Here is a 14,813-nt window from a genome sequence, read left to right as displayed (position 1 = left end):
AATTTGTTGTTATTTTTCCTTAGAAATATATTTCCTACCATTTATTATTAAGGTTGTCAATAGCTAATGTTCAATTCCTATCCTTTGTTTATTTATTAACATTGGTTTTAGATTTCTTATATTAACTAACAAATGTATTGGTTTTAAAACAATGTTTTTATTATTATTATTATTTTTTTTTTTGTCACTTTTAGGAAGTTTAGTAAAACTTTTTTAATCTTAAACTTTAGTTGATGGAAAATTTGATGTATGTTGTATGTTAGTAAGGTGGTGATTGTTTACTAGACATGTGGGTGTGGTTCCCTCTTAAATAATATAATATCATCAATTTTATTTTAGAACTAGTAGTTGTACTGATGATACATGATCCACTATCTCACACAAGATCCTAATAGTTATTACTTATTAGTTAATATTACATAGATCAAACGGTATATCGTTAGATAACATATTGGAGTGCCGCCAAGAATAATATAATGTTATAGGTAATAATAATTAAAGTACTTCTAATAACTATTGCCAGCATGTCCTTGACATTAAGTTATTTTGGGAAAATTTGATCTTTGCTGGAATTGGGTTCAGTTTTAAATTCGGCATACTCGTATTCTGTCGTTCGTCGTTCTATCTATCTCTTTCTATTTCCTTTTTTATGTACCATACAAAGTGCAGACGAGACGTATCACGATGTAAGTACATTGCCAATAAATGGATATCTCATTTTAAATTTTTGTCATATCGTTGGCAGGTCAGTAGCTAACAGACGAGTAATCTGCTTGTTTCTAAACAACTTTGGCAGTAAAATACATAACGTATGATTAGTATGTTAATTGAATAGTAATTTATTGAATAATGGCAATTAATAAAATCTATAGGTTGGTACGCGTGTCAATTGACGATAATTATTATTCATGACCATGTACCTAACAAAATAATGTCATTAGTTGTTCATGCAGATCGTAAATAAACAATTAAAAAATGCTATAATTTCCAATTATTTTCACGAACGCTAACCGATGGGTGTTGTTAATTTTTAAAAACACAACTATAATAATTTATTATTTTGTAGGTAGGTGTATCATGTATAATATAATCAGGGGTGCAATGTGTAAAATGATATTTACAGTAAAAATATATAAATTTTATGGTGCTAATTAGCCATTTGGTACCTGACTTTAATAGTATGAAATATATTTTTATTACATTAAATATTATAGAAAAACAACTATCCATGTCCAACAGTTATTTTGTTGTTTAGTAAGTACATACACCTTGTTATTAACATAGTTAAGGATAAATGGTTGACGATTGATCATAGCCACCTAATTATGTAGAACTTAATTTGATTTATTAGGATTCTCTAAGTATGTTTTATTTATTTTTTTTATGTTCTTTTAATCTTATATTATCGAAAGATCATTTAGGTCTTAATATTTGAACTGTTGTTTTAGAGTTACATTTACTTATGATAAATGTATTTATTAAATTATAGTATCATTAGATTTTTCTGTTCTACTGGCAAAATAAAATAAAACTTAAAACCTGGCGTAGTCTTACACGGATACAATTATTGACTAAGGACTCGGTATGGGAACTTTGCTATAATATATCTAAGCATTTTTTAAATGACAAAAAAAAGTTTTGATGATTAAGATTATTTCACAAATTTTAAAATATAAAATAATCCCATCATCAACAAATAAGGTGGACAATCTATAATAAAAATAATTTTTTATTCGATTCAAATGTGAAGAAAGGGGGACATTTTAAATTGTTGGCACCAAATGAGAAAAATGTTTGCAGGTAGGTACCCTTGAAAACATTATCATTATATACTAAGCGTAATTTGTTCAGGCATTAAAACTTTTATGCTAAGTAATGCATAGTAATTATAACCTTTTTTTAATTATTGTATAATAATTCTGTACAACAATATTTAAAAAATAATCAATGCGTTATTATTCTTTTTATACCTATTGTTTGGATTTGGTTTACTTAAACTCTTAAATGTTGACAATTTTAATTCCAAGTCGCTTAAAAACTCAAAATTACCAATTTATATTAGTTTTTATTAGATTGACGAATATAGCTATATGTCTATATCCACGCCTTGTAGTAAGTATTAAAGAATAAGTAGTTGGATTTATTAGTTGGAATATCCGAATATAGAGGAATGTTATCATACCGGTTTAAAATTGATTGATAAGTACACCTATAGGTAGGTAGGTACTAGGCACATCCGTACAAGTGCATTAGGTCTTTCGATCGGATAATGTCTGAAGGTTATGTATATAATTTTAGCTTATTTCATTATGTTTTCCATAACATTTTATTGATTCTAGTTTTGTTTTTAGTACTATTTAACAAGTCATACCTAATAAGTATTTTGGTTTAATCCATTATAATAAGATTAAAGTATATTATAGCCTATAAGTATATGTTAATTTCATATTTAGTTCCCTTAAGTGTTAGAACTTGGAGCTAAATGTTTTCAGCATTCATTAATATTGCAATATCTAGTAAAAACTTAGAACTTAAACCAGTTAAATCGTTTAGTTAAAAAATAGCTTATAGTCAGGATCTTGAATGTTTATTAGTTAAAAATTATCAGTACTACAAAATCACTGTAAAGCCCGTAGGAAATGTACCTACTACCTATTTTAGGTAGGTCCTCTCATGCGTTACATGAGTACATGACACGTAATATTAATAGGATTCTATTAGCGTGTTATCATCAATAAAAAAGTAGGTAAACAGCCAGCAGGAACTGTTCTGCTGTACATTAGGTATCGAGTGGTTTATTATTATGGATGTGTTAAATTTGAACTTATGATTTGTTACGTATATATTTTTTAAAACAGTAAAAATAGATTCTTATATGGTATAACTAGATAGTAAAATCCTAACAGAAGTCAAAAATGTCATTATTTACATATAGTAAAATTCATAATATAATATGTGTACAAATTTGAAGTTCCCATAAATAATGTTTTATATTTGTAAATTATAACTCTAATTATCATTTAAATAAGTAGGTACCTACTCTCGTCCAAATTTACAAATATCTATAAAATATAATTGTCTATACATATTTTTTAGATTTTATAGTTCCGTTATATAAACTAAACTATTTCAATTAATTATCTAAAAACCACCCTCAATATTGAAAATTGAATATTTTATCGACTACCTTCTTATCGTGTACACATACACAAATAAAAAAAAAACAAATACTCATTGAAAATCAATACGTTTATCGTATCTAAAATCTAAAAGTTATAGAAAACAAAAAATGAATTTTTAAATTTTCCGAAGGGTTGGTCTTTCACTTTTTTACATTCTTTATAGGGCCCCTTAGTTTTAAGTAAGTATCTTACCATGCAGAAGAGTTTTGGTAAAAATTAATAATTGTAATAAGTATCGATGAACCGATCGCGTGTTGTTATATTTTATGTACAGATAAACGTAGGTATATAATATCGGTAAAACGTTGTGTGCAAAGTGCAAACATTTTATTCCTACTTTTTTAGTATCATTACTATGCGAATCATGTGATAAATCGATAACAAGTAGTGCCTACTTAGGTGTATGATTAAAAAAAGTAGATGCGATATTATATGCTAACCAATCGAACCGGTTTCATCGTATATCTGTTATGAATACTAAGTAAATGTAGGTAAGTGTCCTACAAATTTACCCTATCCACTAATAATGCTTATAAAATGTTTACAAACATAATTTAGTATCTTCGATCAATAACACGTCACGAGAAACTTACGTAACAAGTAATAACACTTTAATAATTTGTACATAGCACATGCAAATAAGACAAAAAACTTAATCTTATACTATGGCGATGGTTGAAGCTGTAGGATGCGTATGTTCGTTGGTTTTCGTTGTTGCTGCAGCATTTACCGCATTGGTTTAGCAGCACGTCAGTATTGGGTTGGACAGCTACAATAATAAATATCGGGTCTTTCTTTCTATCGTGTTTGTCTTCTGTGACGTTGATGCTTATAACAGTTTAAATTAATTGAATATTTAAACGCGATACACATCAATGACAACCTACTATACTTGTGTCTAAAAAAATCGTACAAGAAATACGGAACGTATATCCATAGAGTATAGAATATGATGTCTATTAGCATAATAATTGATGAATTTAACAACAACAAATACTATCATCAATTGCGCACTATAATATGCTACATCCTTCGTTCCTACTTCCTTTCTACAGATTTCAGACGGGGTGGCGGACAATGGGCCGAATCCAATTAGCCGACAAACCTATGAGCCGACATGATTTTACTGATTTTAGCCACAAACTAGAAACAGAGACGAAATCGTATGTCAAAAATGCAACGGTAAATATTGTGGTGAGAATCAATGCGATTATTTTACATGACCATTTTATCGTCTGTCAAATTGATAGTAAACTAAATATCAAATAATAGGATAAAACAAATGCATTATAGCCAGGTATATTATTTAAATAATAAAAACAATAATTTTTAACGGTTATATTATAGTCGAAAATAAGCAACGTGAAAATGTATTTTATTGAGAATGTGAAAAACGTTATCATAAAAAAGAAAAATGAATCTGACAGTTGTAATGCTCGAATGATTACATTTTTGTCAAATAAAAAACATGTGATTGAAATTTAAGTTTCTATACATAATCGCGTACCAGAAGCGAACCGTTTGACTATAGAAACAAACTATTGAAAATATAAACGATAAAGTTAGATCGACTCAGAAAAAACTGTCTTAAACTATTCAAGACATTCACTGTGCAATTTTAATTACTTCTCGCCTTTACGTGCTTTCAATAAAAGTAACAAGAAAAATAATTTTACTTGAAACAAATAAATATTACTTCTAAGCCAATAACTAGCGTAAAAGAAATACATTTTAGTATTTTACTGATAATTTAAAAAAAATGCTTAGATAGTGATCGATTCTTACTAAGGGAAATATCAGTTTCTAATGAAAAAATACTGATGTTTCTTAAAAAAATAAAATTAATAAACTGGTTTATCACATTGGATTACGGATGAAACATTTAAAACAGTTTTGAATATTTTTTACAATTATTATATACGATTCTCACTACAGTAGGAACTAATATAAATAATAACATTTTATAACAATTTATAATTTTTTTCTTTTATTATTATTATTATTATTATATATGTACAGATATGTATATTTTATGATTGACATTTTATTGACTTATCACTCATATATTATTTAATTATTATAATTATCATTTTTTCATTTATATACATTAATACAATAATATATATTACGTACAACATAGATACATATTTAATTTATAAACAACTGATTTATTTATTTTTTTGATCAATATTGTAAATCATAACATGTCGGTCGTATGAAATTCGGCCAAAAAGAGTTGACTCTTAAATATAAGGCTTAACCTAACCACACCCGTCTGACAAATAAATTAGTTGAAATAGAACAAAACGTTCAATAATTGTAATGCATACCTATATAATTAAAACGTTACTTACATTAGTGGCTTATGTCAGGGCAGTAAGGCAACAGATAAAACATTTTTACCCAAGAGTGTTTTTTATTCATTTCTTTATTCAAGTTATTTTAACATCTTTTATGTAATAATAATATGTATGATACATTTATATCGTAACGCGATAATTGATTAGCAAATATAAAATTAGGAGAAATTAGAACCCGTGTAACAAGTAAACATGGAATGTTTAGTACTAAAAAACCTGTGAAAGTGTTGCTTCTTTAAAAAAAAAACTTCCCTTGAAGTACAGACGATGAATAGATGTCTTTAGGATCATCTCAACCAGTCCTGCTGACATGCTGTCTTGTGTTGGAGTGCGCCATGAATGTTGACTAGTTCTTATATTCTTTATCGAAAGTTTTGAAAAACCCAATTGAAACTTACACCTAAACAACACTACTATAACTGACAAATACGTAATAATAGACTGAAGAAAAATTTATATTTAAGGTTTTTTTCTTTTTCTGTTTCTTTTATCCGCTATTATAATTTATAGTTTATGATTGTCAACATAAATTACAAACAATTTCTAATATGTTGTATATTTATACTTAATGACATATTTTTTACATGTAAAAGTTTAATTTATAACTTTTAAGAATATCAAGAATATCATTTTTAATGTAATAGTACTATATTGAGATTAACAAAAAAAAAAAAAAAAAAAAATCGTAAATATATTATCAAAGAATTAGAATTCATTGACTTCAACGCGTAATGTACTTATTATTTACCTTAAACACGTTTTTTATTTATGTCTTATAAGCTAAATATAATGTACAGACATTATGTACACATATAAATATAATGTACACATTCTAATTTATTATATCAATAATATTTTTAAGCCTATTAAACTCAAATCAATCAAAAGACCAGATAAATTATATTATAATGATATATTATAGGCGTGTTATAATATAAATTGTAATCATATGATATTGTTAATTAAAATAATATTTTAAGAACGAAATGGTGTCAGTGTGAAATTAGTGAGTGCTTCATAGACTAAATGGGTTTGTGTGGGATATTATGTTTGGTCCACAAAATCTATTATTAAATCATATAAACATTCTGAGAACTGTTTTATGTATATCTTTGCCGCATAAGTCTTAGTAATACTGCCACCCGCAAAACTTGGCCTCATATCTATTATAACGATGTGATTTTATGGAAATGTTCCTATTTTATATTTTCATCTCGACTATTTTCTATTGAAATTTATTTTAAAAATATAAATGTTTTGACTTTTTAAGTTTTTTCTTCAAAATACTTTAAATAATATATTTAAAAATACTTTATAAATTAATAAAGTCATAAGCGATTAATCCCAATATTGATAATTAAAAAAGTCATAAGTTACATGCAATTATTATTTTATTTTACATTATATATAAAATGTTTACTACGTTTTATTACATTTTATTATTTTTTATGTATTACATGAGAACGATTTTAAGGTATCTATTACCTACCTAACCGATGTTGTTGTCCAATATAATATATAATTTTTAATTCAATGTTATGTGAAAGGTTAATTGTTTTTCATTAGTATCTATTCAGTGTTTTGAATATTTAATAAGTAAGTTATATAAACCGGTATAAAACTTTACCGGTGACATTGAAATACCTATATTACAGTTACTATCTATTACCATCTATTTAATAATAATATTTAACAACCACTATTCAAGTTATACGTATAATATAATTAATAACTTGAAAATATTTTCCCGGCTCCCGTAATGAAAAACTGCATACTAGCTATTAAGAAATCGAATATTTTTATTTTTATAAGTTTTTGACAACTTAATGAACAGTGTGCCTATTATAATAATTTCGATCTTTTTTAAAGTTATTTAATGCAATTTTTTCAGAAATTATATAGATTTGTTATTAGATACTAAACACGTATTAATCTGAAATGATGCCATTGACTACATCACGCGGGTAATACAGTGCTGTAATGTGTTGTAGACGATCGTCTTCCAAAAGTTCTAATTTTATCGGTTTTATTTTCACATCGTCCCTTTCCTCGACTTCAACTAACACATTAACCACAGATCCGGAGATAGAAAATTTAGAAACAGTGGGGGTGCAGGCTTGCGATTCAGTGTAATAATCTAACTTCTCCAGTTCACAAGCGGCGAACGCACGACACATTTTTTTCTTCGAAACGTTCCCGTTGGTTGTTTAAGTCGATTTCCCTAGTTTGAAAAATGGTAAGTGGAATAGGTATAATGTTTTGTGTTGTGTTTTATCGTTCACGTGGATGTATCGATGAATAAAATATTTGGCAATTCACCATACCATATTAAATAGTTGTTTATTTAATTATTAACTCGTGTCAGAAAAAAAAATAAAAAAAAAAATAGAAAGACACATACATATATTATTGTCATTTCTACCTGCTGAATGAGTTTTGTCATCTGCCAAGATATTGGGCGAGATAAATTGGCACATTGGTAGACAATTATTGTTTTGCCAATCGTTTGAAATTCGATTCATAATTACAACTATTGTATGTGTTCCGTTGCCAAATAAATATCTTCATTCAGTATCTTTTCTACTACCTATTTACACCTATTAACACCTATACATACGTGTATGAAATTTTCTTGACTACAATTTTTAAATTGTTTTTTATTATTTATTTTGTAGGAAGATTTACCGCCAGAACAAATCTCAGGTAACTATGCCTACGTGTTATTTGTAAACGTCATGTATTGTGTACATTTTTTCTTTTGTTTATAAGTAATTTTTAAAACCAAAAAAAAAAAAAAATAAAACACATTATTATCTACTATTTATACAATAATCAATTATATACCCTATTAAATAGAGAAGATTTCGATTAAAAATGCACACTTGTATACTATAATCATATTTTGTAATTAGTTATTACATTATTTAATTCTTACTTCTTTGCATATAATATATATGTATAAATATTGTTTTCTTCTTTGTTACAGATGTCATTAAATAAAAAATAAATAAACACTTTAATATAAAGTTTCTTTTACCTATATTCACATATATTATTATCTTATAATATTTTTAAGTTCTAAGTAGGTACCTACTCATAGCACTGGTCTGATTAATAGATATACACGTTTACCAGGTTTAATAATTAGTATTATAACGTAAGTAATAAATATATAATCAATATACATTTAATTAGATAAATAATATATAATAAATTATAAGTACAATTTTAGAAGATTAAAAACAAAACAAAAAAAAAATAAATTATAAAAATAAATCTAAAAAATAAAAATAATTAATATTTTTTTAATAATATATTTGTATTATACTAACCATAATATATTATGTTTGCAAAAAAATTAACTTAGTTTTGTAGATATTATACTTTATAAATAACTTTAACATAATATAATTATTGGATAGTAATTTTTTAATATTTAGTTTATCTTTGAATATTAATTTATAACTTTTAATCATACAAACAGTGTACCTATGTTCTATTTTTAATCTAGGTTTCTGTTCCTTTTTTTTACATGTGCAAATTTGACTTTTTTCCCATTACATACACTCACTCGATAAGCTTTTAGTATCGTTTACTCATATACACGCTTATTAATATAATAATAATAAACTTCTTGGCACAAATCGTACCAAGTGTTGGCACATCCATAATAGCTGAATGCTGGATCAGTTATACAAATGTGTTATGACCACAACCTAAAATTAGCATCGCTCTTATTATAATAATTTGCCTAGGTTACTTGTATTTCCTAGTTAAATTATAAAATATTAAAATACATCGTGTAGTCAAACTAAATTTGAATCAAACATTTTATACTAAAGAACTAAAACATACATACATTTTACATATTACACACACATAATATATATATAGTGTATTTAAACTTAAATAAAGTATAATATATACAATATACAATTATATAAACATTTAACTATAGTAGAATTAGAATTACTAATAGACACTTACGTATTTTGCAAATCTATTTAATTCTTCACAGCGATTATAGATATACATAACTTAATAAACATGCTTTTAACTATACTAACATGATATTAAAACTTAAATCATTTGAAATATTTTTGTTGTTTAAAATTGTATTATCTATACCTACTTATAAACGTATCTATACAATTATTAATTTTATAAATTTATACAAACTTAATACTACAATATGCCATACATTAATATTATTTTAACAATTATTAAATAATTTATCTTAAGTATTTAGTACAAAATAGAAAAATTGTATGTATTCAATTACCTATGTTTTTAATTATTCAGTTTCTATTTATTTTTATTATTCCCAGGTTTTGATGGTGGTTATCGCTTAACCAGTATACGACTATGGTGTAAACGGTTTCAAAAAACCACATGTTTTTTTACCATACTATTAATATGCCTCATATTATTTGTGTTTTATCACTAATTCAAACGTTATTTGATTACACTAATTTGTACTGCCTACTCAAATAAATTCCTGGCATTCTTGCTTGTCTTGTTACCAATATAAATTACAATCATATGATTATTTTTGTTATTTTAAAAATTCGGCCAAAATCGCATAATATATACCTATAACTTATGCCTGCGACGTAATGCTTAATTAAATATTGCTTTTAAAATTAAAATAATTTGAAAATGTTGTTACCTTTTTGTAAAATTGTTTAATTATTTTTAATTTCATAAACATCCCAGCATAAATTTTTATTCCATAAATTATTATATTTTTTATTTGTTAATTATTCCACAATATTAATTAAATATAATAAAACCAACACTTGACGTGTAATTTAGTCGCTTTAAGTTGAAATACAAACCTTGTATAGTTAGATTTATTAGACCTAAATTTAAAAAAGAAAATACATCTCATTAATTTTAGAACTATGGAATCCATGTAGTATATAGTAGATCAAATAATTATTAACTATTATAATTAATTAATATATTGTCATGTATTTAAATCAAATTTTAGAGCCTGCATAGTAGTTTAAAAAAATATGTTTCAATATCACTAAAATTATTTTTTATTGTTTTATAAGTAAAATTGTATTTAAAATGCGCGTAGTTTTATACACTGGCGAATTAAAATTAAAGTAGGTTAGTATTTATAGTTAAATGTATTATGTATGATATTAAAATAACTATAAAAAAAATTAATTTCATAAACATATAATATATGTAGTTACACAAATTTATCATACTACGTAAGAAATGTAAACTTCATTAAAAGCCGTTCATAATGTTAGTCATCTTAAAAAATATTATTGTTAATGTAAGAACATTCCTTATTAGAAATTCCTCGTAGAATTTACGTATCAAAAAATGAATTAATTAAAGTATTTTAAAACACTCAGAAATAAAAATAGATAATTATTGATCTACAGCTTTATAAATTCATTATTTATTCAATACAATAATTAATTTTATAATATAATCTTGAATTTACATTATTGTATTGATAAAGATTCACATAATATAAGCTAATAAACAGTCGTTCGTCTAATATATGTCTTTTTTTTTTTGTCAATAATTTTAAATCTTAAATTTATAAAAATAGTAACGTTATAAATGGTTTGTATTTCCGTAAAACTGTAAAAATTAGATTTATAATATTATTAGTATTTATACTTGACCATTATAAAATTAAAACAAAATTAGTTTAATACATTTATTTGTGTCATAAAATTTAATTATTGCCTAGATTTATGTAGCTATATATTAAGTTATAATAATATAATATATATATATATCATATATATTGTATTTATATACTTGAATATTTTAATAAAAATATGTTGAACAATAAAAAACTATATGATTAATGATTATTAACCCTAAATATATCACTTTATATACTTATACCTAAAAATCCATTTTAATATCTAATTTACCTATAACTTTGTACAGTCAAAAACTCTAACGTTTTGTTTTGTTATCATACACCAAAATATGTATTTCATATGAAATAAAGTTCTTGAAATAAGAGAATCAGTAATTTTAATTATGGTTGTTTAATTGTGTTGGATCATATTAATTATTGTTATGTGTTAATTTTATGATTAAAATATGGTATACATATATATTGTAGATATTTATATATTTTTAAGCTATATTATTTAGGTATTTTGAAATATCTAAATATACATTAATAACATTATATGTTTAATATGAACATTCCCTATTTATAGCAGTTCGTAAACATTAATCTAAATCCAAAGTTTTGACATACCTTTTGATACAAAGTAACTGGTTAATTTAAATGATTATTGAAATTTATATAGAATTTATCTTTATCATTCTAGTTTCAAAAAACTATATAGATAGATAGATAGATAGATAGTGTGTATAATATACCATGTTATGATTACAATGCATTTAAGTTTTGACATATTAACGATCGTACAACAGATTAAAAATATTTAAATTTCTGGAATTATTATATCACATCACAATCAACACTTAAAATTTAATTGTTAAAATTTTCGTGAAAATCTCAAAAGCTTTTTATTAATTATAAAAAATAAACTTTTATTTCTTAAGAATTTAATTCATCTATAAATTAATAGTTATTTATACAATTTAAATAACTGTCATTAAATTAAAATTATTTCGTGTTTATAGATTTAATTGTAATAAATATATTTTTAATTAACTACAAAGTATGAAGAACCCATTGTTACTATATTATCATTATTATTTCTTTGTTGACAGGAAAAAACTCATCTACAAAATAATCTCTATAAAAATAAAATATGCAGTGCATAACATTTTTAATAAAAACTATAGATAGTAAAAATTATATTAAAATTCAATTTCCATAAAAATAACAGACACATTTGCTAACATTTTTATGATCATAATAAACGATTAACTAAAATTTACTTCCAAATTTATTTCCATAGTATTTATTATCGTTATCGGTATACTAAAAGGTGGTGATCAAAGATAAGTTTTAGAAATATTATTAACTAAAAAACAATCTTAATTCCTCGTATATTTAGTATTAATTTGAAAATAAAATTGTTCAAAAAAGCAAGAGCAATTCATAAAATTATTTATTGGTTTTTGATATGTGCATATGAAATTAACAAAACTGAGTAAATTATTCTTTTAAACATACTGCTATTACATTAAATTTAAAAAAAACAACATTTTTAATTGGTGTTAATGTTCAGTCCTCAGAAAAGCCTTCGATGCATTCGATCGCGAACGATCTGGAAGTATACCCACAGACATGGTGGCCGATATCTTACGACTTATGGGACAGCCGTTCAACAAGAAGATTCTCGACGAACTTATTGAAGAAGTTGACGCAGATAGTAAATGATTTTCTTTTTACTTTTTAATAATTTGTTTTAAGTATAATTTTTAAATAAATTATATTTAAAGAATCTGGACGTTTGGAGTTTGACGAATTCGTAACATTGGCTGCTAAGTTTATTGTCGAAGAAGACGATGAAGCCATGCAAAAAGAACTCCGTGAAGCTTTTAGGTTGTACGACAAAGAAGGAAATGGTTATATTCCTACATCATGCCTGAAAGAAATTTTGAGAGAGCTTGATGATCAGCTGACCAATGAAGAATTGGACATGATGATTGACGAAATTGATTCCGATGGTTCTGGAACAGTAGATTTTGATGGTGAGTTTATAAAAGGTTCTTGTGCTGCAGACTTGCGTATATTTATTTATTAAATAGAATAATATCAATTTGTGAATCCAGCATTAACACAAAATTTAAAATTTCTCAATTTACATTCTCATTAAAATGTACTATTATAAACTTATAAAACATACTTTTAAATCAATTCATAATAATATACAATTATTATAGATTTCAATCATGATTGACAATCTAAATAAACTTTCATTTTTAACTCTCACTATTGTTAAGAAAACTTGTTTTACTTATAACTACTATAAGCTATTAAGCTATAACCAAAAATGAAGTTACATATCTATTGTTAACACTTCAAATTCATCAAACAATATAGAAAGTATTTTAAATTTTATCGTCTTCATTATATTTTTTTCTATGAAACTTTAATATCGTTTAAATATAAAAAGTTACGAAAGAATCTATAGTAACATCAATTTATTTTCCTATAAAATTGTTCGTATTTTACTTATTCGATCTAACTATGTAATATAATTAAACCAAATGCATTTTTTAGTATAAAATAATTATTTTATAATTATTTTATTTTGAATAATATTAGAATTAGAAACTTTAAAATACAAAATAAACAAGCATTCTAAATGTCCCCAGTATTATTTAATTAAATATAATCAGGCTTTGCATTAACGTCAGTAAATCACTATAAATATATGCGATAAACATTCATAAAAATAAATTTTTTATTTAATATTTTACTGTTACAAGTAAATTAGTACCTATTAAATGTATTTAAAAAAAATTATATGTTTATCTAATCGTTAAGTTGGTATAATTTAAATTAGTTAATTTAAACACAATATAAATTAAATGCGTATTGAATTTTTTTTTTTAGAATTCATGGAAATGATGACTGGAGAATAAGGAAATCTGATGGTGTATCAAACTGGAGTCATTCGAGAAATGGGTTCTTCAGTCAACACCTTTCAGAAAATGTTATTTATTTTGTACAAAAACAGAATTTTTTTTATATAAATCACATAATCTTCTATCAAATTTAACATACTTAAAAATTATATTTATAAAATACAAAAGTTAATAAAATATTAAGTTTTAACTAATCATGCTACGTGATATAAATTTTTGATTAGTGAAACTGGAGAAAATCTCTTCAAGTAGACATCACTTGCCATAACAATTGAATGAAACATATACCATTATTATAAATAAACTGTGACTAATTTATTGTTGTAAAAAATAAGAATTGCAATCATGTTCTATTGTAGTAAAAAATTGTAAAACTCCAACCACACTAAGATATTTAATATAAATATATATTACATATAAATATATAATATAAATAGTATATACTTATAAAATAGATAGATACCTACATTTATATGTGTCATCTATGATATTTATAACTATATGAAACTTAATATATCAAAAAACGAAATTTTCTGAAAGATTAATATTGAAATTTTGAAATTCACCCATCATCTGCTACTCTATTAGTATTAACTCAAAAATTTAAATCTTTGTATACATTTTTTAATTACCAATCATACACGTCTATTGAAATGACGGATACATCAGTATGATGTGATAATCGGGACATCTCCTTATTCCTAGTTCG

The 14,813-nt window shown here is 24.4% G+C and overlaps 1 protein-coding gene across 1 annotated transcript; it reads left to right on the top strand.

The window, feature by feature from the left end:
* The first annotated feature begins 7,683 nt into the window (after positions 1-7,683).
* On the top strand, positions 7,684-14,242 carry LOC112599090 (troponin C). Its single transcript, XM_025345821.1, has 5 exons — positions 7,684-7,778; positions 8,218-8,245; positions 12,739-12,882; positions 12,953-13,204; positions 14,073-14,242. The coding sequence occupies exons 1-5, from the start codon at positions 7,776-7,778 to the stop codon at positions 14,099-14,101; spliced, it is 456 nt and encodes a 151-aa protein (XP_025201606.1). The 5' UTR covers positions 7,684-7,775; the 3' UTR covers positions 14,102-14,242.
* The last annotated feature ends 571 nt before the right edge of the window (positions 14,243-14,813 follow it).

This window comes from Melanaphis sacchari, unplaced genomic scaffold (genome assembly GCF_002803265.2).
Source record: "Melanaphis sacchari strain LSU unplaced genomic scaffold, SCAv2.0 Contig4_pilon_pilon, whole genome shotgun sequence".
NCBI classification, from domain to species: Eukaryota; Metazoa; Arthropoda; class Insecta; order Hemiptera; family Aphididae; genus Melanaphis; species Melanaphis sacchari.
This window is presented reverse-complemented; position numbering and strand designations above follow the sequence as displayed.